Source organism: Zophobas morio, unplaced genomic scaffold (genome assembly GCF_036711695.1).
Source record: "Zophobas morio isolate AGI-343-1 ecotype UQ-CSIRO unplaced genomic scaffold, CSIRO_AGI_Zmor_V1 ptg000044l, whole genome shotgun sequence".
Lineage (NCBI taxonomy): Eukaryota > Metazoa > Arthropoda > Insecta > Coleoptera > Tenebrionidae > Zophobas > Zophobas morio.
In genome coordinates, this window is record NW_026972149.1 from 5,774,123 (window position 1) to 5,799,684 (window position 25,562).

At 38.2% G+C, this 25,562-nt stretch overlaps 5 protein-coding genes across 12 annotated transcripts in view; 2 read left to right on the forward strand and 3 right to left on the reverse strand.

Moving 5' to 3' along the window:
* Positions 1 to 51: 51 nt before the first annotated feature.
* On the reverse strand, positions 52 to 2,234 carry LOC135141358 (cysteine-rich hydrophobic domain-containing protein 2). Of its 3 annotated transcripts, none has more exons than XM_064072402.1 (4): positions 1,864 to 2,234; positions 1,665 to 1,819; positions 1,406 to 1,616; positions 52 to 1,354 (listed from the first exon to the last, which is right to left on the reverse strand). In XM_064072402.1, the coding sequence occupies exons 2-4, from the start codon at positions 1,784 to 1,786 to the stop codon at positions 1,187 to 1,189; spliced, it is 501 nt and encodes a 166-aa protein (XP_063928472.1). In that variant the 5' UTR covers positions 1,787 to 1,819; positions 1,864 to 2,234; the 3' UTR covers positions 52 to 1,186. The 3 variants fall into 3 exon arrangements, with proteins under 3 accessions (XP_063928472.1, XP_063928473.1, XP_063928471.1); XM_064072403.1 differs by having other exon boundaries at positions 1,665 to 1,790; positions 1,864 to 2,233; XM_064072401.1 differs by having other exon boundaries at positions 1,665 to 1,799; positions 1,864 to 2,231.
* A 147-nt stretch (positions 2,235 to 2,381) lies between these two features.
* Positions 2,382 to 3,384, forward strand: LOC135141359 (short coiled-coil protein homolog). Its single transcript, XM_064072404.1, has 2 exons — positions 2,382 to 2,658; positions 2,711 to 3,384. Exons 1-2 carry the CDS (start codon positions 2,595 to 2,597, stop codon positions 3,067 to 3,069), a joined length of 423 nt encoding a protein of 140 aa, XP_063928474.1. The 5' UTR covers positions 2,382 to 2,594; the 3' UTR covers positions 3,070 to 3,384.
* Positions 3,385 to 3,448: 64 nt separating this feature from the next.
* Positions 3,449 to 15,460, reverse strand: Sema5c (Semaphorin 5c). 3 transcript variants are annotated; one of them, XM_064072973.1, is made up of 10 exons: positions 15,246 to 15,460; positions 15,093 to 15,197; positions 8,473 to 8,585; positions 7,970 to 8,069; positions 6,813 to 7,020; positions 6,463 to 6,765; positions 4,958 to 6,414; positions 4,506 to 4,897; positions 4,295 to 4,450; positions 3,450 to 4,123 (listed from the first exon to the last, which is right to left on the reverse strand). In XM_064072973.1, the coding sequence occupies exons 3-10, from the start codon at positions 8,570 to 8,572 to the stop codon at positions 3,747 to 3,749; spliced, it is 3,093 nt and encodes a 1,030-aa protein (XP_063929043.1). In that variant the 5' UTR covers positions 8,573 to 8,585; positions 15,093 to 15,197; positions 15,246 to 15,460; the 3' UTR covers positions 3,450 to 3,746. The 3 variants fall into 3 exon arrangements, with proteins under 3 accessions (XP_063929044.1, XP_063929043.1, XP_063929042.1); XM_064072974.1 differs by lacking the exons at positions 15,093 to 15,197; positions 15,246 to 15,460 and adding an exon at positions 8,793 to 8,893 and having other exon boundaries at positions 3,449 to 4,123; XM_064072972.1 differs by having other exon boundaries at positions 15,093 to 15,460.
* Positions 15,461 to 18,892: 3,432 nt separating this feature from the next.
* On the forward strand, positions 18,893 to 21,769 carry LOC135141675 (actin-related protein 8-like). Its single transcript, XM_064072980.1, has 10 exons — positions 18,893 to 19,168; positions 19,218 to 19,385; positions 19,437 to 19,637; positions 19,687 to 19,971; positions 20,023 to 20,139; positions 20,517 to 20,669; positions 20,726 to 20,947; positions 21,079 to 21,289; positions 21,337 to 21,465; positions 21,520 to 21,769. Exons 1-10 carry the CDS (start codon positions 19,136 to 19,138, stop codon positions 21,690 to 21,692), a joined length of 1,692 nt encoding a protein of 563 aa, XP_063929050.1. The 5' UTR covers positions 18,893 to 19,135; the 3' UTR covers positions 21,693 to 21,769.
* A 75-nt stretch (positions 21,770 to 21,844) lies between these two features.
* The window catches only part of Trh (trachealess), a 114,223-nt gene continuing 110,505 nt past the window's right edge, over positions 21,845 to 25,562 (reverse strand). For all 4 annotated transcript variants that reach the window (XM_064072978.1, XM_064072975.1, XM_064072976.1 and 1 more), the window contains 5 exons: positions 25,280 to 25,401; positions 24,929 to 25,229; positions 24,712 to 24,859; positions 24,211 to 24,335; positions 21,845 to 24,138 (listed from right to left, as the gene is read on the reverse strand). In XM_064072978.1, the coding sequence (XP_063929048.1) occupies positions 23,066 to 24,138; positions 24,211 to 24,335; positions 24,712 to 24,859; positions 24,929 to 25,229; positions 25,280 to 25,401 (1,769 nt within the window). In that variant the 3' untranslated portion in view covers positions 21,845 to 23,065. The remainder of the gene's footprint in view (positions 24,139 to 24,210; positions 24,336 to 24,711; positions 24,860 to 24,928; positions 25,230 to 25,279; positions 25,402 to 25,562) is intronic.

Consider the following 25,562-nt stretch of genomic DNA (forward strand, 5'->3'; position numbering starts at 1 on the left):
AGTATAACCGACTTTTCGAACACGTGCAAGGATGGATTAAAACGATTTTTGATAGACATTTAGAATTTTATTAAAGTTTGAGAAGAAAAAATACAGTTACCTAACACTGACAGTATCTACCTACAAATAAATAAGTAAATGAAAAAACATCGTATGATATTGTATGCGCTCTAGACACATCTCTGGATATATGGCTTTTTATAAATACAAATCTGAGATATACTTAATTCGTACCAATATGCGTTAACAAACATTTATTCTATAACAATTAAATATCAATATCAAAAATTTTCATGTTTACTTAATTCGTTTAAGTTGTATCATACACAGTACATTTCTTTTCATAAGCTGTCGCTTGATTAATTAAAATTTAACGGACTCGTATTAAATTTGATCTGTTGGAAAAGTCGCGTTTGTAATTGAGGTACAATGACTAAAAATACAAACGTCAGCTTACAAAACTAAATTAGGTTTACCATCATAAAGGTAGTAGATATACACCATTTAAGAAAAAGATCGCTTAATTTTACAATTATTTGAAAAGAAAACTACAAACGCTAAGACGATTTTTGCAACAAGATTTTAAAGTGTAAGTTAGTTTAGCCAAAGAGAGTTTTAAAAACACCAAAACTTACATAAATTCAAATTAAATTGAGCACATTTATACGTTATTAACAATTTATTAAAAACTACATTTTATATATAAAGTTTTCAAATTAACATTCAACTGAACTCATAATAAATTTTAAAGTATAGATATGATCAACCATTTCTCATTAAGAAATGGATCAACCAACTTTAAAACTGTAAACATTCCCTACCCATAACTTATAAAAAATTAATTATTGTTAAATTACAAATAATATAAGCAACTAATTTGACCTATAACGAATTTACACAACAACTATATTTGATAATACATTAAATAAATTTAAATCAATTAGGAAAATATCAATCGAGCACCTCACACTCAAGTTAACTAAAACATTTCTTATTAAAATTTATTTGTACTATTGTATAAATTTTGTTGACCAATGTACTAAGAAAAGCAAAATATTCATATGACCTACTATCACATATATTGCAATATTTACAAAAATTAAATGGTAAAATAGAGATTCCGGATGAAATCTATCTGTGTACTATATATAACGCTACGTATTTACATAAAGTAACCAAATATGTGCTAGTCGGGTCTATATATAGGTATTTTTGGTAAAAACTCTATTAAAATTACATACTCCATCATGGATGATGAATCACACTGTTGTTTGGTCAAACGCCAATGCAACCCCAGCTTATTATACAGGTAACTATTCTCCCATTCTAGAAGCTTATTTAAGGAATGCTGTGTCTGAAACAACCGACTATAGAAACACTTTTAAACAACCAAGTACGACCTTACCCTCTTACTAAGACAAATAACAGGCCACAATGAACAACCTAAAGTACAACAACAGCATAAGCAACCACAAAAAAGCCACTTCACATTAACCGGAAGTGTCTTTTTCAAGATTGCATTAATACGCATAACGGTTTCTTTAAACTCTTCGGGGGCCACTCGAGATACCAGCCCGCTAGGGAACTCAGTACTAAATCGATTACTCAGTCCAAATCTATAAAAACCCAATCAATTTATATCTATAACACGCGAGATTACATACACAGTCATGTTGCCTGCACCTCGAATTATGACAGGATCAGGAACCAAAGAAACATCCGCTGGTTCAGGTTCCTCCACGTTTTCTTCTTCTTCTTCATAATAAATAGCATCAAAACCTTCCATGTGTCTGGAAAATCTAAACAATGGTTGCAGATTCTAACCACATGAATTGTGTTTATGTTATTATGAAGAACACTTACTCTTTAGATTACAAAAAAAATCACACAGTTAGAACGCTACGTGGAACTATCGAAGATAAAAGATGAGCTTTAAGATTTACACACACGAACTGAAATTCTTTGTTTACTTTCTATTTCCGTAATATACATGGTTTTAGTTTATTTTATTTCAGAACATCAACACCGATTTCTACACCGCGACGACTGCGCCATCTACTTAAATGTCAATTTATGACAGCTTGAAAATCAACTTTTAATTTTAGTTATTCGATTAAAAACAGGTTGTTTTCTACCTGGAAGTACTTTTTATGAAATACCACGTCGTTTTAAATGCATTTGTAGCGCATTTGCATTTTACGCCGTAAACAACTGTCTAAACTGTATATACGAGGTGATCCTGTTTACGATATAGATCGTAGTGAGTTGATAAATGTAAACTAGTGGTTTTTAATTAAATAGGTTGAGAATCTGGGTTAAATTGTCATTTTTGACGGAATGTGCTAAATCTAATTGAAGCTAATTAGTAACTTGATGAAAGTATACAAGCGTCTATCCTTTTTCTCGATTTTGATAACCACTGTGTGTATTTCACTGCAGTCGTATTGAGTTTTCCTAACGCTTGCGTTGGTATCTCTGCAGCTGTTATTGTCAAATCTGTCAAATGTGTCACGAATAAAATTTAATGTAACAATTAATTGATGTTCAGTAAACGAATTGTTTAATTAATTAGTCGGATAATTAAATAAAACAAAATGGCGGGCGCTAAGCTTCAAGACGATATAAACAATATTCCATTGGCTGACGATGACCCTCAAGGTGAGTGATCTAAATTTTTCTTATCAAATGAATTGAGGTTAATGGCTTCTAGTAATAATCAACGACGAGCCCGAGCAGCATTCTATATCTGACGGAAATTCATCTAGTATGATTCATGGTAGAAGCATGGATTCAATCCAATCAACTTTTACTAATGGAAGTTCCAGTCCTCAACATAATAGTTTAGAGCCCGATACTAGTCCTGACGAGCAAGAAGAAAAAGCGCGTCTAATATCTCAAGTCTTGGAATTACAAAATACTCTTGATGATTTGTCTCAAAGAGTTGATAGTGTTAAAGAAGAGAATCTGAAATTACGATCTGAAAATCAAGTTTTGGGTCAATATATTGAGAATTTAATGTCTGCTTCTAGCGTTTTTCAATCAACTTCTCCAAAGATTAAGAAGAAGTGAGTAGGTTGTTTTAGTTTGTGGAGTCAAAAGTCGTGCTGATTTAACAGGAATTAGATTTTAAATGTTTCGTTGTGGAGTTCATTATTTTGAAGCAACTGCACAATGCTTTCATTCTACCAAACAAGCACCAAGCGTTTTAGTCTGTGATTATTTGTAAGTATGTTACTTTTACACACTGATCATGATCAAGCAAATAAGCTAAGGTATAAAGTATATGAATGTTACATGTATAATGTATAATATACTATTTATAAATTATTCTAGTTAATATGCTTAAATGAATAGTTTTTGTCATAAATAAAGTGCTAATTTAAAGACACCCTGGTTTCGATTTAGAAATAAAACACGCTTTTTATATAAAAAAAAGTTTAATGGTGACTCAATATGAGTCATTAATATAAAGATATGTACAATTTTTTAGTATTTTACAAAACTCTTATGGCGAAATCCATTTCTATATTTATCCATAATATCTTAATTAATGAACATATGACCAAAAAAGTGATCTAGACAATTAAATAACATTTCCACTTTACTTCATATCACAAAGTCATGATTATTTGACAGCTGTCAAATACCCAACGCCATCTTGATCCACCACAATTCTCAATCATATGTTATACAGCAGGTACAATCTGATACAATATATATCACAATCGGAATTTCCACTAGGAAAGTCAGTCATAATAAAACTTATCGTCACCAAGAAAGTCCTGTTTCACGTGTCCATTATTCAACGCGTTACTGTTTCGTTTAAGTGTCGACGGTTCATAATCACTGTATTTTGACTTAAGTGTTCCGTTGTTTAAAATGTTGCTCGACGTTGACGCATTATGCTTTTTAGGCCGTTCTTGCAAAGGCATTGTTATATACGGGTTTTGTTTAGGACTCATGTAATGAGGCGAACTCGGAATCCGAATGCGCTTCTTTTTGTGATAAACGTGCATCGCTGCAGCTCCCACTGCACCACCCGCTATAACACCTACGAAGAAAAAGAGAACTGCACCTCCGGGAGATGCCAACTTTGGCGAGTCGGACGAGGCGGAGTTTATATCTGAAAATTAGAACAAAAACAAATAAATATGATATTTTTGACAGTTTTCAAGTGATAAAACGCGCATGCGCTACTTTACAAAACAACCCGAATCGCTAACTAGCATCGTTGTAATTGGTTTCCAAGATATCGCTACAATTTACAAAAAATGCCGTATTAACAGATTCTTACCATTTAACTGGTCTGGAATACACATTCTTGTCTCCTCAATGCTACCTTGACACTCATTTGGTTTCGGATTGGATTTACGACATTGGCGTTTCCGGTGCTGCTCATTATTTTTATCACATAAAGACCACACGGTCCAATTACTCCAACCACTAGTTGCTGTAACATTCACCATCAAGTTAGCCTTATTTCGTATAGGTTAAGTATTACTTACAATAACATTCACGGTTTTCGCACGATTCTTTTTCCCACGGGGAACCAGTACAGTTATACCCTAGACATACGCGATGTCTGGTGCGGACACCCCAACCACACGAAACGTTACAAGGAGACCAGTCAGACCAACATCCCCATTCCTCCCGGCAGTCGTGCTTATTACAGTCCCGACTTTGTTCTGAAGACCCCCCACACCCCAACCCTTCACAATCCCTTCTCCTGTGTTGTACTCCGCCTCCACAAGGCACGGAACACGAATTCCACGGTCCCCAAGGACCCCAATGCGGGTGTTCGTTCTCCTTTGAGGTAGTGCAGTTGTTATTGATGCACACTTCCTCTTTCAGATACACTTTCATAAGACCTTGCTTAGCAGGAGCCTTGCAAGTAAACCTGAACAAAAACAAAAAATGAAATGAGTACGGTACGTCGTCGGGTACTTTTTCCACTAACCTGAACCTCCAACTGTACTCTCCTGTCAAGTTCGACGTGTTAATCCATGGCGAGTTAAGCACCTTCTTGTGCTCTCCGCACTCATGCACGTACTCGACGTCGTTCCCTACACAGTACTGCCCCCCGTTTTCGGGTACCGGGCTATCGCATCTCCTTGTCCTGGATTTGCAGCCCGCGGTACATGAACTAGGACAGTCGTTCCAGTCGCTCCACGGCCCCCAGCCTCCGTCTTGCGGCGTCGCCGGGCATGGGGGAATCTCCGCGTCGCAGAACGCAGTGGCTAAATCTTGACCCACGCATACCCGGCCTCCGTGCGCGGGGGCCGGGTTGCTACAAGTGCGAGTGCGGCTTTTGACCGCCGTGCCGCAGGTCGCAGAGCACGCCGACCACGCGGACCAGTCCGACCAGCCCCCGTGCACCGTGCAGTTAGCCACGGCGATGGCCAGACCCGAGCACGGACGCCCGCCGTTTTTAGGCGCCGGGTTGTTGCATTCGCGGGTCTGGCACATGCAGTTGTCCGCGGGCTCCGCGTCGGGGGCGGCGCGGTGCACGCACGCCGTCCATGTCGACCAACTGCTCCAACCGCCGTCGATTTGCGCGTCAAGCACAGGACACGCAGGGATAGCTTGGTCCCAGTACTTGTCGAGAGGGTCGCCATTCGGAGCGGTCGAGCAGGACTCGTTGCGGTCGTTCCAGCCACAGTAGGGATCCATGGCGTTGAGGCAGCTCTTGCGCGAGGTGTGGCGATTGCAATGGTCGGCGGAGATTTTCATGACGGAGTGGTCGGTGGCCACGTAGACGGATTTAGTGGCTTTGAGGAATTGGATGCTACGGATGGGGGCGGCCGTGTCGGGTGCTACCTGCCAGATTTCGACCACACAAGTCTCCTGCGTCCGAGGGATCACGGATATCTTCTTGACCAGACCTTGAGTGGTGGCGGCGTAGATAACATGGACCTTGGTGTGCAACCGAGTCGGTAAAACATCTATGGTTATATGGGTGAACCTTTCCAGGTGCGCGATGTGCAGCGGATTCAAGGTGGTACCTTGTACTGCACTATCCATCAACTGGTACTTGGAGGTCTCCAATAAATGACTACTCCGCGAGGACGACATGCAGTTGAAATGATCACGGTGTTGCATGGAATGTTTACCCCATGCACTATCCATATTTTCTCGGTACTTGAAAGGTCCAGCGAAAGCCGCTTCAATAGCGGACAAATTAAACGCACAAATCGCAGAACCCGCTATGCTGTTACTCGGGGTCGTAAACGTCGCGTACACCACGTTTTCATCAGGTACGTACGACATACTTTGGATTTCGTCGAAGTAAAATGGATACTCGCCGCTGACGGAACAGTTAAGGCGCGCTTTGAGAAAAGTGGTCCAGTTATCTTTCAACATAGTGTGCCCTCCTGGATCGTTCTTGCACACTCTTGCTATCCTCGAGTAAATAACCTGCAAAGAAAACATTACGCACCTGGGGGCAAAAACCATATACAGTACCTTGCCGCAGTTCATATATTCTACAGCCGCTTCTCTGAACAAAAAGTAAACAAAATTTTCAGTTTCAAACGACCCGACGAATTGCGGATCGTTTAACCAGAAGCTGTTGTACTGTTTGGTTCGTATGGTAGTGTCGGCTTCTATGTTTTTCGAAATAACGTAATCAGAACTGGAGAAGTCTGTGGGGCCGCCGAAGTAGTACTCTCCTTGTTCTGACATAAAACCGGTGATGTTGGCGTTGGGATTGTAGGGGCATTTGGCTAAACCGTCGGCCCATTCGATCACGTCTGACACATTCTCGATCTGCAATGTGTACATTAAACAAAGAAAAAAGTAGAGCGAATGTTTACTTTTCTATAGGAACACTGCGGCGAGAACGCGTTAGTGCCACAAGCAAACAACAATTTGCCATTAGTTAGTAGAATTTTGATGTAGTTGTGACAGAATTCGTCCGACTGGCCTTTATTTATGCATTGGGTTCTCTTTTCGTTCGATGTAGGCCATTCTGCTGATTCTAAGAGCTCCAAGTTCCTCAAAGAGAGCCGAAGTAAGACGTCTCTATAAAAGAATACAACCGCTCGTCATGAAAAGGCTAAGACGAATTAAAAAGTTGTAAAGAGTTATTAGTTACAAGAGTAAATTAATTTTATGTGTTTATGGATCCTCCAAGCAATCATCCATCAGGTTCACGGATTTTATTACCCCAAGATTTATACTGATTATGCATGCCGGTTTAACCGTACGAATAAAACAGTGCTAGCTTTAAGAATTCCAGGAGATTCGACATTGTTTCATTGTGACTGTGGAACAAAAGCGACTCCGTTTGCAAAAAAGAAAATTTGAGACCCGATTCTTGTTTTCTCACGCAATCGATACCTACTATCATGGAATTATTTACAGGACTGATATCTGCATTTCCGGCGTAGGAAAAAAGTTAAAGAAGCCGAGATATCGCTTGCATCACTATAGACATTTGATATTGTTGTGTTTGCGAAAGTACATACAGAGTGCAGATAGATCTACAAGGAAAAAACAACCAACAATTTATGCATCGGGTTTAATTAACCAACGTAGATCGTTTATCGATTAAATGAGTTATTAAAATCACTAGAATGTCATGCGACGGAAAAGTGTAAACGCGTTCTTTGTGCATACAAAATTTTACTACCGCTTACGTTCTACCGTACCGTCTACGACCGGCAGGCAGATCACGTTTTGTTTTGTTGTACTTTTAGTAACAGATTAATTATTTAGATTGGGAATGATTAACTGATTTACCGATTACAAACAATTAACAGAGAATCGATATATTGAATTGGTGTTCATTATATTGATTCATGGCTTCAAACAGTCGTTAGCAAAGACCTAATTACAAGACTCGGAATTCATTATATTGTTACCATACGATAAATTTTTGATAGAACGAATGGAAGGAAAGTTAATAGCTTGAGGAATTTTGGTAACACTTGTACTCAATGTAAGTAAGTCGGAACTCCTATTGGCTTACCTAGCTCCCACTAACACTTGATTCCTTGCCACATCAAATAGCATTTGCGAGTACGAAATCACTTCATCTTGTGAAAACTGCTTTAGCGATTGTTGTAAATCTAAAAGGAAGTAAGCTTGTGTAATTTTTACAATCTTAATGTTAATAAGGAAGTAATGTTGTAACGACCGTTTTAAACATTTAACCGTCGTTTCTAATATCTGATAACGATGATTTATTGTATTCATGAGGCTTTTCGAAAAACAGGAACATGGTGCATTTGTAATGTACAAATATTTTTTAAATGTGGCAACTAAACAAACCGTGTTTTTCTCGAGTAAACATTTATAACTCTTACCTGTTCAGGATTAATTGTTATCAGAAAATAAACAAATTATAAGCGTTGGAAATAAACTTAAAGTGTTCTATTTACAGTTCCGTACGTTTTCTTTATTTTATCAGTATTTAGATTTTCCGAGTTTTACAACACTGTTTTTTGCACCTTCCGGAGGTTCAACACTTACCTTGAAACGAGATGTATCTGGAGTCATGTTCCACCGGTGTGGTCAGTGTTACCAGAAGACATAGACAAAATAAAAATGTAAAAATTCCATATGGCACCATTCTTGCGCATACTCTGGAAAAAAAATACAAATTGTACGTGACGAGAAACTAGTAATTTAGTAACAATGCGCTTTTGCTTTGCAGGACGCAAATATTTATTGACCATTTTATGAGTATTTTGTACACTTGGCGAACAAAGCTTCAAGGATAAAGTGTATTTGGAGTCGACAAAACTTAACAGTCGCTGCAGTAAGAAAATATTTGGTTTAGCCGTACGTACGTTTGTTTGCGTGCTACGTCAGTTGTAGGTACCGAAGACACCCTTGCACTTGAAATTGGACACGATTTCTCAACGTGGTACGATTTTGAAATTTTGTTGGTATTATTTATGTGGCATTACTATAAATTAAATGCTGGTGGTTTTAGGTTTGATGTATTGTAAAGTGACAATCAGCGTTACGAAACGTGTGGAGGATTAGAGTATTGTCAATAAAGCACAAATTTCTTATCGCGTGGACTAGTCTCATGTGTATACTCTCTGCTTGATAAAAATCACTCTCTTGATTTGTGTACTGTACAGGTGTACTTTTGGCTCGTTAAGCAAATACGACAATCTTTCCAGCATCACGTCCTCCAGTTTTCTCTTTCGTGAAATATTGGACGTCGGATTTTAATAATTGAAAATTTAGAGCCGACTTGAACATTAGTAATATGACAGAATGATTAAAACTGCCGTTTTTTGTTGATAGCGGTTTGTAATTTTAGAATGCCAGTTATAATTTTATATACTCAAATATATAATTAGGTGTATTAATTTTTGATTGGTGCGTGACTCACGTTTTTTTATTTCGTTTCTTGACAACTGTTACAAGCAATCAACTTTTGTTAAATATGTTCCTAGAACAGAGAAAATCACAACTAATTACCGTGTGGTTTCACAAATCTCAATTCGCGGAAGAGAAAAAATTAAATCACGAAAACAAATAAGCAGAAATTCGGACCGACAAAATCGTTCTTAGTTTTAAAAATTTTCAAGTGTTGGTCAGATTGTCTCCGTTTTAGCACGAATGTGGTGATCTTATCTCATTTCGACATTATTTGCAACGGCGAGGAAATCTGCATAAAAGTCATAAACGTTACGAGCAAGAGATCACGTATTTCGCTTTAAAAACAAACAAATTAATTGAAGATAATTTTGTTATCTTGATGTAATCCATTTTGGCAATAATGTTATCTGATGATCGCCGATTTACACAATCATACTTATTGGATGGTGTTAAGTTCGACCTTTTTAAATAAAAATCGAGGACGCGGAGAAGATAAGCATAATCGCGTGTAATAAATAAATGGATAGAATAAGGATATTATCGGAGATATTAAATAATTTGCTACCTGTGCTTCCCACGCGCTTTTTTTGGGTGTATCGACCTCAATACGTTTCTGAAAATTTGCATTTGTTGTTAAAATGTACGTGACCGTACGTCGTCAATAATTTTAATATATCTCGGCGGAGTTTAAATCCGTAAAGGCAAGTACCTGTATAATCTTCACGGGTGTATAAATAAGCGCCTGATCCAAAAACGGCTGTCCAAGGTGGATTACAAAATCAGCATAGGCGCCTCGTGCATATCATTTCGACATACTTACTTTAATTTATAGTAGTAACTAATATTTATAATTATTATATCATTCGTGGGGGAAACAATCGCGAACTTACGTCATACGCAACAGTGCCCCAGGAATAAGTTGAAACGTGATTGTAAGTTCCTTGATGAGCGTGCGAATAGGTAAACAGATTATAGTGATCATGTCGGCACCATTATAACTTATAACTTATAACTTATAACATAACATAGGCGTCCGTTTGGAAAGCGCTTTGGTCCCGACGACACCTCTGGAGAAAATATCGAGTTTCAGGACGGATTCGTTTCGAAACGTATACTTCCATTAAGAAATATCGTCAAATTTACATAACGTTGTTTTCCATAAAAGTAATCTTGTTTCTTTCGTACGAAGTGGGCGATGTTTATTTATCGATTACTACGAATTTGTTTTTTGGGAACCGACAGTGCGGTTGTCGAAAAAACCAAAACTAATTGGCCAGACCTTCCGGATTCGAATCGTCGTCTATAGTTGTAGAATTTTACAATGCCTACCCAGATCCTAATTTAACCACCCAAGTGCACCACAAAAGAGCCTTTGTGCCGTCGCTTAATTACAACACTATAGCTGGATTTTAAGCGCGGATCGCATTTCCTGGTACTACACCGGTCGCGTTTCTCTGCACGAACGTGGTTGCGTCTACACCTAATTGTGCATTATCGACTGAAAATAATTTATGCCGTAATAATCTCGCTGAAAGGTGCTAAATTAATTTGATCTTAATATACCTCCGCTTTGGTGCATGTACGACTATTAAAGCAATTTGTACGCCACGAGGTAATGTGTATTTGATTGTATACATAAAAACGGCCGTAAATGCAACCGAGTCACCATTACGATTTCCTTGGCAAGGTTGTCTAATTTATATGTAACAAAAACTAGTAAAAGTAGAGATGGGTGCGCTCTTTACTTTGCAAGAGATGAGTGTGACTATGCAAATAGCATCGGCTTGTCTTTGTCTCAAAACTTGTAAAAAATCCAAGGAAACACAAAGAACAGTTGTTCGCTTTAACCTGCATTTACTCGTTTCCTTTTTGCTCGTTTTTCTGACAAACAATAAGTGGGTGCAAGGATACAATGCGGACGGTAGCAAGAATACGATTCTTGCACAGGGTCGATTATAAAAAAAGACAACGTAAAACCTTCATTACTTAACCTTGGTATTGGTGGAATTCAAATTGGCAAAGTACCATACCCGCCGTCAGATTTATTAGCTTTACTACACGCCACTCCAGGAAGAACCGGCCTTTTTTAGCGATTTTAATTGTACTTGGGCGTTGCGGAAGGCATTATAGTGGACAGAATTTCGACGACGGTTCTTGGCTGCATTTTATTCCTCGCACAATGAATTTAAAACCTTCATTGATGAGCACCGAAAAACTGATGCTTCCGCCAAGAACTCGTTTCAAGGGTTATTTATGGCAGTTCTAAGTTACGAAGACGATAAATCCGCAATAAAATTTACTCTAGAAAATTTGAATTGCAACCCATTCCGGAATTTGAAGTAGGTGGTGTTGGCAGCATTACTTGTCATGTAGTCTCTCAAAGCTGTCACAATAACGTCAAAATGTCGAAAATCATTGTTTATGAGCACACTAAAAGGGTGCCCTTCGTAAATATTCGAAACGAAGGCTTGACAGTTTACGAACGTCAATAGTGTCATTAAAATGTCAAACGTAGTGTTGTCAAACTTTCAGTGGTACTTTTGTGTGTCATTTACAAACGTGGTTTGTGTGTTTTGAGCGGTCGCACTACCTTTGACACCTCAGTGACGTCACCAATATTACCAAAAACCTCGTTTACACAGTTAAGTTAACAAGAACAGACGGTTGACGGGCACTTGTTTCTTGCAACAGGCACGGTTACAATGGGGAATTTTGAAAGTCGGTTGCTATCACATGAAATGATTTGAACTACCGTTGGCAAGTCGTGTCTTCAAGTTGGCAACACAAAATAATTTAATTAGATAAACTGGCTAATTCGATAAAGAGCTACCGTTGCTATTTAATAATTCCAGTGGTCGTTCTACTGATTGCCTTCTGTTCGAGGCTGAAATAGGTTTCTCATCTACTAAAATATTTATTTATTATTAGAGAACATGACGTAATTTGTATGTCATCAAATCCAGACATGGTTTCTTCATTTGATCAAACAAGATATAGTGGTAATTCGTTTATTTAATAATGATCACATATATCTATATAGTTTTTTGGCAATTCTGAGTAAACAAATATACTCTACTTGGTACAAAAACGCAAACAATTCATGCTCCACATTAATCAACTAATTACGCTAATTACAACGTCCTGTTTTTGCCAGATTCTAACCGGCTATTTGATTATGACGCTTGAAATTGTTTTTGTGGCGAATTAATTGAGTGTGTAGATAGCGATCTCAAATTTGTAAAGCAGCGAATTACTGGGCGAAAAATTGAAAACATTACCATTAACAACAACGTAAACAACGATAACATCAAATTTACGAAAAATCCGTATTAAGCTTCTCGTGTCTAATTTTACAGCTCATTACCAATGAAAAGCTCGCCGATTTAGGCATCTTAATTAACGTTTGCTTTTGGAATTGTTTACTCCGGTGTCCTCGACGGTTCTGCGTCTCAGAAAATCCACGAAACGCAGAAGAATTAACAGGATTCGACTCAATTAAGTTTATGGCAAAGGTCCAGCAGGTGAGCCTTGTGGGACTCGGGGAGTGTTCAACCCCGATAATGTATACAAGGCTTTCGTGACTGTCAGCGCGAGGTACTTGGCACATTAACTTTGCCCCAGACATATAAAATTACACTTTAAATGCACTTAAGCGTCCCAATTTTGAAACGGCTGTCAACGCGAATAAATTAAGCAGACACTTCACTTGTTAACTTTTCGAACGACTTGTATGGTTGACGGCATAAACATATGTTTGGTTGAGAAGCGAAAAGTCGATTTTTGTGGTGTGAAAATGGATTATCTGTACGAGGAGACTACGACCTTCTGACCCAGGGAATACTTAATGCATTGACTTCTCAGCAATACGCAATTAACTCTTTATTGAAGGCAGATATTTCTATTGAATGATGTGTTGTAACAATTACTCACGCAAACACTCGTGTAAACTGATTTGAACCATTAAAAGCGCATTTGTCTTTGTTGGGTTTGATTTTGAAAAATTCCGCGGTTAAATAGATCAGGGCCTACTCCGTCTAGAAGTTCGACTGATAAAATGCGCTGTCATAATCAATCATTGGAATGAAGGCCGTATTACTTTGTTGGTTTTGAAGAAAGTTTGCTGCGAGTCGGTTTGGAATCAAAAGAACACGGAAACGTTGATTGTAAATACAGTGGAAGGGCAAACGTTGAAAACAAGATAACGACTTACTTTGAAGTGAACATCTGCAAATTAATAACTTATTATCAGCGACTGACAACGAACGAAGAAAAATTTCAAATGGTCAAGGAGTTGGAGAGACTACGTGCAGCCAGCTGATCGCTCGTAATGTATTTTAACGAGATTGTATCAATATCAATTTGGTTTTAATAAACTCTTGACGTGGTCAGTCACTAGGAAACGAGTATATAATTTCACATAGCATACATGCGTGTCTTTTATTTTATTAAAATATTCCTATAGAGTGATGTCCTACTGCGACCATACATAAAGATGACTGCGCTAATAACACATTTTACAGTGAATGTCTTAATATTTAAGTTCAAAACTCAAAATGTGTCGTAACAATAACTTGAAAATCTCTCTGCTTGTTTGGCAATTACTTTGATTGACACCCATTACTTATTGAATTGTCCGCAACACCGTCGCACCATAATCAAAAATTTAAAACTGGGAAAAGAGGATACTGACAGGGACCAGAAAAGCGCCTGTATTATTTACGCCCCCAAATTGGTAGGTCGAAAAATCAATTTTGATTGTATAACGCGTCGCCACGCATACTGCGGACGTGATAATAGCACCTATTTGTTACAAACGCCTTATCTTAACTCATACGAGTTGCCATGCCGTCTGCGGATAACAAGCGAACAATAATGGTCCTAAAGGTGCGCCTTGAGTAACCCCTCGTAAAGTGCAATTCTGGAGGATAAGACCGCGTCTCGCTAATGGCGCAACGGCTCGTTAACGCCTTATTGTTGTACTTACATTTTTTGTGCTACATATAAATTCTCGGTGTAAATTTAATTTAGATTTAGTGATAGCGACGACACGTTATATAAGATAACGCAAAACGCGCTGTATCATATACATGATTTTGTGTTTTTCGAGTCGGGCTCATTATCACCGGCGTATTTTTCTGAGTTAATGTGGCTTTAGTTGTTATTATCGTCACGCAACTTTAAAATTAAAATTCGTTTTGTGGCAAACTTGTTTCGTGTACCCACTTTTCAGCTAGTATTTTCTAGAGTGACCTTGTGGTCTATTTAAATTTTAAAATCTTCGTTTTGTTTATTTTTTGACTAGGAAACGAAAAGTTCATTGCCGCTGGGGTCCTCAATTTGCCTACATTTGCAAGTGGATCATCTGAAGAAAAAAATTTTGCGTTGTCATCCCAGCGATAAATTAGCCTGAGGAATTGCCACAAATCCAAAAAGAAAAAAAAATGAATTACGGCATAAATCGCTTTATAGGGAATGTTGGAATTTAGATACCGCTATACTCATCTATGCTTATACAAGAAGTAAAAAAGTGACACTACAAAGTAACGCGACGAATTAAGTCACTTTTTGAGTAAAAAGCACTTTTGACTTAAGTATCGCAATTTTCAATGAATAAACATTAGCCATTGGTCAATCCGCCGGGATAATAGCAACAAGTTGAACAACACAGTTGTGCTTCGGCGGCCTAATCATAAATTAAGTCCACGCCAAACTAGATTAAAGAAAACCCACTTAAGTGTTTAAAAAGGACTTACAAGTGTGATTTTCTATGAACATAGCCGAGTAGACAGGTCAGTACAGAGGGGAGAGCGGCAAAACATCGTCCAACTTTCCATCACATCAAAAATCTGTTTATAAATCTGCAAATATCACTAAAAATGTCCATTTTAAACACAAATCGCACTCACTGATCGAATTGTCGACCCGAAAATACTTTAACTTTAACGAAAACGCGGCATAGATGCCCACAAATAAATAAATTTATTGAACGACCTTGGCTAGGTTGTTTGGGTATAAACACTGTGTTGCCTTTCTGTGAAGCGAAACGTTTGGGTTCATTGCATGAACGGTATTCGATTGCATGGAGTGTGTTATGAACTGTTCTAAAGAACTGTTCTCGGTCCCGGCTTGGCCTATCCGATCTCTGCGCAACTCCATCTTATGGCGGTGCAGCTTTCGAGAGAAAAGCGGTCTCGTGATTAGATTAGCTTGAGATTTTATAAAAAAATTCTTCAAATCGTACGGACGCGCGGCGCGGATAAATCGCCCGGCAAATTTATTACCTGCCCCGGGATTTTTTAGAGTGCGCTACGCGCACACCTGCACCTACAAAAAAAAGAATTTTCGATTGATCTTGTTATTGCTCGAGCCTCATTACACTATTATTACTATCATTACACAAAATATTAACAAGCACTATAATATAATAAATATATAACTAAGTATGCGGTGTACATTGTACACCCATTTTGGTATCTACGATATACCAATATTTAAAATACTGCAATTAATTAATGATAATGAATTTTTAATTTTAATTAAAAAAATTGTTCAATTTTGAACAAGAACCTCATCAGGTAACATTGTTTTTGCAGGTTTTTAGTATTTTTATTAAAAATACATCATTAAACTACTACATTTGTTGTTAATCATTGGAAATATTTACGTATTTTTAAGAGTTTAGGAAAAACTACAAACATTAAGCGTTATAAAATATAGGGAGTGTAAACTGCAAGGTGGAGTCCTAAACCGTTCTGGAGTTATCTTCCATTAAATTTGAAAAACGCTTTAATGGACTCTCGTTTTTCTGAAAATTAATCTCTGCACTAATTTCAACTTCTGTAACAAGAATCCGACATTAAACGGTCTGAAAATTTACTCATAGAATTAGAAAGCTTCATGGAATCATAGAAAAATAAGAAGCCGAGTATTGTAGACATCCTAGATGGTGAATAAATGTTGAACAACTGTTGGTCGCAAAACATCTATAGGGTCGATCGTTTCTGTGTTGTTAATTATGATAATTAGACACAATCATTGTATGTGTCATAATTAATGTTATCTACATGCATTAAAAAAATTAATAGGGGTTAGTTGATTCACGAGCGCAGAGAACAGTGACCAGTGTAAGGATAAAGATTAAAGGTAAAAGTCTACTCACTTTTATAAATGCGCCTATAATTTTGCAACACAGCTCGGTATCATGTTTAAGATTTAATCATTTATCTTAAATCTATAAATGTGACGAGTTTTATTTTAAGATAGTAAAACAGATACCGTGCTTATTTCGATCAAACCGACTTTAGACTCCGCATCGCAATTATGCAATCCAAAATCTAGAGAAATTTCCTACTAGATGATGCGCACCGAAATAGGCACCATACTTCTTGGAAGTGTGGGGCGTGAAATAGAAAATATTCTCGTGTCGATTAAAATTAACAAAAACAAAACAGATCAGTCCGAGGTCAGGAAAAGAAGGTCGCCTACGTACATTACCTACAATTCTTACAATTTGCTGAGTAAATCTTCATTGCTACATGAGTCATTATCCAATGTTGATTTTTGAGCGACGAGAGAAAATTTCGTGTTTGAGGAAAACGTCGAAAACAAAGAATTTCAAACAATATGGTTAATAAACGAGCCATGTGTTGGCTGTCGCGAAATGAACGTGGGATTAAAAAAAAACAAACCAGTTGGATGAAATAAGGAGTATAACATAAGTACAAAACCTGTAACCGTGAACTGACTTATTTGATATGATCATACAGTAAAATGTACGCAAATTTGCTTTTTGTTTTGGTATTTATCGACTGGATCGTGCCAAAATCCATTATTTTAACACGTATTGTTAAGCAACCGCGAAACGCTTGTCTAACTGCCGTTATGGAAATATATCTTATAATTAATTTACATGTCTGTTGTTTTGAATATGTAAGTATGTAGGTACATGAAATGCGGTACTTTCACATTCGGCGATAAGTTAAAACGTAGTATTTATTGTTACTACTGTCATTATTCCGCATAAATCCATTAGAAAATAATTAGAACTTATAGATTTGTCGTCAACTTTTGACTTTCTATGTAGCGGCTATGAAAATATGAAAATCCAAACCGTTCTACATACTACACATTAAGATTACGTATTATTGTGCTTAGAAATATAAACGAAACAATGGTTCGTTCTGAAACGTTGTATAAATAAACCCACGATATTAATTTTAACTATATCGCAACTGAAAACATCTCCTTTCGATTTCTATATATGGTGATAGGGTCGTACTGTTATTTAAATTCCAAAAATTCGCACTATTTCCGGCGGAATTGAAGAAATAGAACGACTTTTTCGCCTGCTTTTAGTTGAAAAATAAATCGCTATCAATTATTTTCAACTAAAATACCTCTGAAACAAATATTTAACTTAAAGTTCACTTGAAAATAGCTAAATGTATTTTTACAGCAATCCCGTTACCACCGTGAGTTTTATTAGGTCGTTAACGACGCGCTTCTCGCAATTTTAAAAATAAATTTTTACCTTCTTTTGTGTGGATGAGGCGGAACGTTTGATTTATATTCAGTGCTGATTCACTACAAAGGTTATTACAATTTAATAGCTTAGCATTCTGTGGAAAATAATGTATTTTTACTTTCGTTGCTCAGCATAATTCCCATTACTTTTTATTTCTCATTTAAGTCGTGTTTACTTGTTTATTAAAGACTGTTGAGTGTGGATTACAAAATACAAAGCTGTGTCTTAAGTTAGGCCGGGTTTACCTACAATAAAATGGAGATAACAGATTTTATTTCCGATTTTATCACCACTTAGAATAGAAATAATGAAACAAAAATTAAATAAAATCGTGATATATATGACGAAACTGCTCTGAGCAATGTGTGAACAACATTTATATTTTGAATTATGATATTTAATGTCATAGTCATCAAGAGATTGCAACTTTAAACTTTACTTGAATAAATAACTGCCTTGTCATAATGATGTTAACTTTTCTCGTTTTTTCTAAAAAAAATTGTAAATTATACGTGATATGAAACTCTATTTTAATTTTTGGGTTTAATGTGCGTTAATTTTGTAAATAAACTAATAAATGTATGCACCAGATTTATTAATTTGTCAGATTTATTTTAACGGCGCCATCTATCCAAAGAGGCAGGAAAGAGAGAATCGAAACTATATTTTGGTTTTTGTTTAAGAGTGGGAAGTTGAACTACTATACATTATACATTTGTAACATTTCTTAGTATCATAGTTGCTAACTATTAGTGCATTTTTGTGACGATACGCCACTGAACATAAATAAATGAGTGTCGGTTATCAGAGGTTAGGCAACCAGTAAAACCGTACTACATTTTAATTCTTGGTCTTTTCTAGCGGTATTTAATAAGAAATATAAATATGACTCACGCACTGCTACTACTTAATTTACAATTAACTTACTTTCGTGTCACTATTTCATTCCACATAAATAGTAATTGTTGCTAAAATTCATATTTAAAACGCGCGCCCATATCTCGCTTTTTGAACCAATCACAAATTGCTACCATGCTCGTCCACCAATCAGCTATTTGTTGATACAGGTCCGTGTTTAACACATCGATTTTGTAATTTAGTGCCTTCAGTTGAAGATGTGTGTAATATTTAACCATTCATTAAAACAATAGTCAATTTAAGTCACGTATTGGATAACAATGTGATGTGTTCAGACAATTATAAACACAACTTATTTCGTCATGAAAAAGTGAGGTTATAATTTTGTATTTTTAAAGAAATAAAATTAATTGAATGATGCCTGCGTATTCTGAAACGCCTCCAGAGGTAAACAGGTTTGTATTTACATTCAGTGGAAAATAATGAATTGTTGAAGCACTTGCAATCGAAAACTATCATCGTTATACATCCAGGATCATTGAACCTGAGAATTGGGCGAGCTTCTGACTTAAATCCGCTAACAATTTTGCATGCGATAGCTAGAAGGTGTTTGAATAAGAAATATCAGTATAGAGATGCGTTTTTACCCGCTCGAGTGGATTTGGTAGAGAATTTTAACCCAACTGTGGTGTAGAAATACAATTAATTATTCTAGAGTCAACCACAGGAATTTGAAGACGCCAGACTCTCGGTTTCTCATACTTTGCAGTCATGCTTGCAGTCAGACGGCCGAAGACGGTATGCAACGCCCCCTCAACAAATCGCGGCTTTTAATAGAAGAGCGACGCCAGAAGTAATAGGACCCAGTGGGGGCGACTGGTTGAAATGTGAAGGAGATGTAGTTATAGGAAATGACGTAATATAAAAACAATTGTAGCGATATTCCTCTGTAATGAGTTTTGTAGATTTTGAAACTGGACCCTAAAGAGAATTTTAATATTCACTTTCCGTTTAAAAGGGGCGATTTTAATATTCATCCAGGACCTGGGGGCTCCATGACTGCAGTATTAGTAGATTTAGAAACGATCTGGACACATGTTTTAGAAACTCATTTTCAAATTGATAGAAAAGATTTCAAGCATCATAAAGCCGTACTTATAATACCGGATGTTTACAATAGGACGTATTTGAGGGAACTCATGTATATGTTGTTGTGTAGAATGGGGTTTGGTAGCTGTTTTCTTGTTCAAGTATTTGTTGCAATATGAATGAATGTTTCATGTTTGATTAGTGTTTTTAAGGACCATGTGGCCGCTACTTTTGGTTCTGGATTAAGTTACGCATGCGTGGTGGATGTGGGTGACCAGAAAACCTCAGTATCGTGTGTTGAAGATGGTATTTGTCATCCAAATACAAGGGTATGTTAACTGGCAAAATAATTAAACCATCTAAATTTGACTAATAAAATCGCGGGCGGCTATGAAATTGACAAATCGTGACGTAAATTATGTCATAAGATAATAAATAAATTGTGAGGTTATATGAAACCGTTTCGTGAACTTTGGCACTAGTGTTTGGACAAGAATTCGTCGTAAATGTTATTTAAAAATTTCAAAAAATGAGATTGGAAATTGTGTTTTGTGCTTGTGTTCACTTTGGATGATCTGTCATGAAGTACGTATTTTATGACTCGTGCGGTTGTGTAACCATTCAGAAAAACAATTCACACTTTGATAAGTTTTGTTGTTTATGTGCGCCTTGTATCACTTATTCTTTGTTCTTAAACCCTAAACAGGTTAGGTTAGAATACGGAGGTGGCGACATTACCCAGATATTTTATTGGCTGTTGCAAAAGTGCGCTTTCCCTTATAAAGAATGTAGCGATCAAAATAAATTAGACACGATGTTGTTGCGAAAGCTGAAGGAAGACTTTTGTCATGTTAATCTGGTACGAGACAATTAATTAAAACTACTAACTGAGCGATTTATCACTCGACGTTCTAGGATATTTGCGGTTCGCAAGAAAAAACACTCATTTTGAAACATCCGGGTAAACCTATATTAAAATACACAATCCAAGTCGGCGATGAGTGTATAGTGGCGCCGCTTAGTATGTTCAGTCCTGAACTATTTGGTATCACGGGACCCAAAACAATCCGAACCCAGAAAGGTTCAACTGGAGACCCCGAGGATTCCCACGACGAGAATTACTTAAGAGAGATTAGAGTAAGTAACAGTTGCGCATATTGCTTTTCGCTTTATTTTTCCTCACGTAAGAACAGATAAGCGAACGGTGGTATAAAAAGTCCTTACATAACCTCGAAATATCAAAAACCAGAGTATTTATAATTTGACAGCGAAAAGGGATGAAGGACAATATGGAACAAGCTTCAGCGGATTTGTTGAGCGAGCCATACTTGGAACAATCGCAGAATCCTACAAATGAAGACGACGTTGTGGTTGATGCTATAGATACCGTCGCGCCAAGTTGCGACAAAGAATTCGTTATCGCACCTGGACAGATTCTCGGGTTGGACCAGGCGGTTCTCCAGAGCATCGATAGATGTCGTAAGTTGTTGCGTCACGATGTGTGGGTGTATTATGGTCGTTTTTAGCTAACGAGGACTTGAAGCGGAAGATGTACGGGTGTATTCTAATCGTGGGGGGAGGGATGAAATTCTCGGGGATAGGTACTTGGCTTCAGAATAGGATTTCTTTGCAAATACCGTATTTATATAGAGCAGGTACAAGAAAATTTAGTACTCGTGATGGTTTCATTTTTTGGTTTTGTTTTTCAGAACAGTTGGATATTATAACGAATCCGAGAGATATGGATCCGGCTATGGTGGCTTGGAAGGGTGCCTGCATAATGTCGTGTTTAGAGACGGCACACGAGTTGTGGATTTTAGCCTCCGAGTGGGAAAAATACGGAGTGCGAATATTAAGAGAGAGGGCACCTTTCACATGGTGACATTTTTATATGTAAACAATGACAAAATAAAGAGTTTTGATACGTTTTTTTCACTAAAATAAAAGTTTCGTGATGTATGTGATTTATTGCGAGAAAATATAATGTTGACAAGATTTGTGTCTGGCACAATGAAAGTTACGGTGCCGTTGTGATGAAAATGTAAGGTGAAAGTGTGAACAATAAGTGTCGAGGTAGAATTTTTAATTATTACTACGTAAGCTAACAACGGGTTAATGGATTTTGACCTTTACATACATGGGTATTTCGTCACTACTAACTTTGAATTAAATGAAAATACAAAATTTGGTTCGTAGAAACAAAATGGCTAGAATTTATTGAGAAAATAAAAAATATAAAACAAATTTGAGCAGTCACAAATTACACATTTAACTAAATTGTGAAGGTAATTTATTAAACAAAATTTGAATTAAGTATATATTGCACATAAATATGTTGCTACATATCCATGAAGCTCTCATATTAATTCACATATTAAATTTGTACTGAACACCATGTGACAACATAACACAACTAATTCTAACATCTGGAACAAGAAAAATTAACAAATTAAAGAGAATATCACATTCCTACATTGTCAGCACCTTTTCGTGATCGTAAATATTAATGCATTGTTTTTAAACACTCACATCTTCAGAAATTTGATTATTTCGTGATCAAAAATTGGAATGTAGATATGATCTGTTTTGCCTCGTTTAAGAGTAAGTGTTTCTTTTCAATGTAAATAGCCCAAAATACTGTCACCAATGCCCAACAAAAGAGTAATATACATACAGCTATCTAAAAATTATGTACATAGTATAATATACCAGTTGGTATGCTGTACCATCAGCATTCTCAAATTATACAACACATTTACTATATAGGAGTCATTTTATTTTGTAGACACATTATTAATCTTTAAGTTGTGTTAATTTTAATGCGGCAAAAAGTACGGTTACGGAACTCCGATATAATAAATCTTAATAAATAAATTCACAAAACAATTGTGACAATGACACTGTAGATGGTAAATAATACGAAATAACATGATGAAAGTAGAAAAAATAATATAGTGAAACTAAAAAGTCTTAACATATTTGATATGTTAGAGTGTTAGATTCGGTTTGCGTTTCGAACAGAACTGGATCATGTCATTTTATATTATTTTCTTTGGTTTAAAAATAGTTAAACGAGCACTTTCGTTAATTTGCCGACTACATTTCATATTTGTTTGCATTTAAAAAATACAATAACAGTACTAATATTACACTAGCAGTAAAAATAATAGTACCACATTAGTATTAACAATTATAAATCGTTCACATAAATTATATAAGGAACATAGTCAAATTCACTGCGAGTCCGTATTTACACTATGAAGGGGAGTACCAGTTGGCGGGAGCGGCGGGGGTACTCTTCCCGGGGTGGTATAGATGGAATCCGGCGCTAGCCGCGCCGTGGTGGTAAAACTGGGGCTGTTCCACGTACGAGTAGACCTGCGGTTTGAGGGGCAGCGGACTATCCGGGTACTGATGACGTAGTACGTCTTGGTACGGCACAGGAGTGTCGAAAGGAACCCCTCCGTGCAACTGCTGATGTTTGTCACGCGGAGAAACGCTGGACGGAGGCGTCATTGCTGAGTGATAGTCCATCGAGTAACTAGTCGGGTAGTTTTGGTGTTGCGACAAAAGAAATTGGTGTTCACTGTACGAAGACGAGCCCTCACTGCCGGGAGGAGTGGGCAGAGGGCCCACGCCCACTTGTCCGTCCCCCGGGTAGTACCCGGTCGAACTGCTCGAGCGACTCGTCGAACTCGTAATACCGTGAACGTTAGCCCGGATCACGCTCTCCCTGTTCGCGTAGAGCTGCCGGAGGAGGGCGGAGGCGGGCAGCGGCCCCTGCTGCTGCAGCTGCTGGTGGTGGGCGCCGATCCACTGTATCGTGGTGCGCTGCTGCTGCTTGAGCAGCGCGTCGGTACTGAAGTCGGTGGGCTGGTGCGGCGGCGACTTGCACGACGGCAGGTGCTTCGACATCGCGTTCTCGAGGTCCTTCACCGAGGTGCCGCCGCCCCCGCCCTCCTCCAGGTTCTTCGGACTGGTGCCCGAGGAGTCCGACGTGACCGGGTGCGCGCTCATCGAGTGGCACGACGAGGCCGGGCTCATCGCCGTGTTCCTGTGGGCCGGCGACTGCTCCTCCTCTTCATCGTCGTCCGACGAGGCGTTCTTGCGCTTCGAGGGCCGCCGCGCCGAGACCGGCTTCCTCTGATGGTCTGCGGGCGTGCTCTGTAGCTGCGACACCGGGACGTGCTCCAGCCGCCGGCTGCGGAGCTCCCCCGTCTCTTCGATGGCCCCGCCGGTGCCGCCGCCGGGGGCCGTGCTCGCGCCGTCCTCCAGATTCTGCGTGGCGTCTTGGGGCGGGTTGGGCGGGCCTCCGCTGTTCCGGCCATCTTACCACAGAATCAGATTAACACTATATTCAAATACAATGTATAACTAGCATTGGTGGTACGTTAACGTACCTCCACGATCGGCGTCGGGCGAGCCGTTCTCGGGGTCGTTACTGCTGGCCTCCTCCCGCTTCACCATGTGAGTATTGTCCTCCATTTGACAGCAGTCCATGATCATGTTTTCGTATTCTCGACCGCTACAAACACATAACGTCAACGACGACGACAACAGAGGCCGTAAAGATAACAAGTCTACTACACGCAGTCGATACGATAGGGCACTGCCGCAAAGGTATCGACATGTGTCTTCTAGACATGGTATTCCTTCCTCGGCCGCGATTGTGAATTACACTGGTCTACGATCGAAAATCAAGAAGAGGAATAGAAATTTACAAACTTGGACAAGCTGATTCTAAATCTACGATTAGTTTTTCTGGTCCCTTTGTGGTGGCTCTGAAGAATGACAATCAACAAAATGACAAACACACCACGAAGAAACTGGGATCAGGATTCGAGAAAGTTCAGTTTTAGGCTAGCGTTATCGATCGTAGGGGTGATTTTGCGAGTCCTTACCTTATTACATAATTTACACAAATAATATTTTGTTCGTCTGCGTTTTTTGAATTGCATACTACTGTAGCGCACGTCTGCATCCATGTGTATCCCCCGCTTTTGTTCATTAGTCGGTAATAATGGGTTAACACTTGTCCTTTGTGTATCACTGGAATAATGGAAAGAAGAAATTAAATGAAGGGGTGCCGTAATAGAACGGATGTTAGTGTTAGCTTACAGTCGATATGACATTTTCTTAATTTATTGGCATCTTCACCATGGCACAGGGTATATAAATTTCTACCGGTTAATTCCTCAGCGGTGTAGTCTAACATATCGGAAACTTTCGGTTCGCAGTGTGCTATTCTAAAGTCGAAGTTGATTCTAGTTACAAACATGTCAGATTCTAATCGAATTTCGTGTACGCTGGGAGGCGGTAGTGCGATGGCTAAAGCGACCATTCCTAGGAGCGGCGGCTGTGATTTTCGAGAATGAGAGAACGTATACTGCGGTCGCAGCCGACACAACATCAAGACGACCTGGAAGGAGATCGTCAGACAACGATGTTAGTTCGGAATGTGACTTATACCCTATATCCCGACGATTTGAAGTGGCAGCCCCTTTTGGTTAGCGTCGACTTCATCCTGACGCAGAAAGCCCGATCTAAGCCTTTGAAGGGAGGGTTCGTACCGATTGACATGACCGTCGAAACTGCAACGAAACACTCGTCTTGACGAAAGTGTGCACTGCGTTTGGAGCAAACAATTTTGAAATATTTTGGTGAAATTGATAACAATTCGGCTAGATTTACGTTATAGTTGATTATTAGAGTGTCCAGTCAAGCAATTGAATGAAATCCAGTGGTATACACA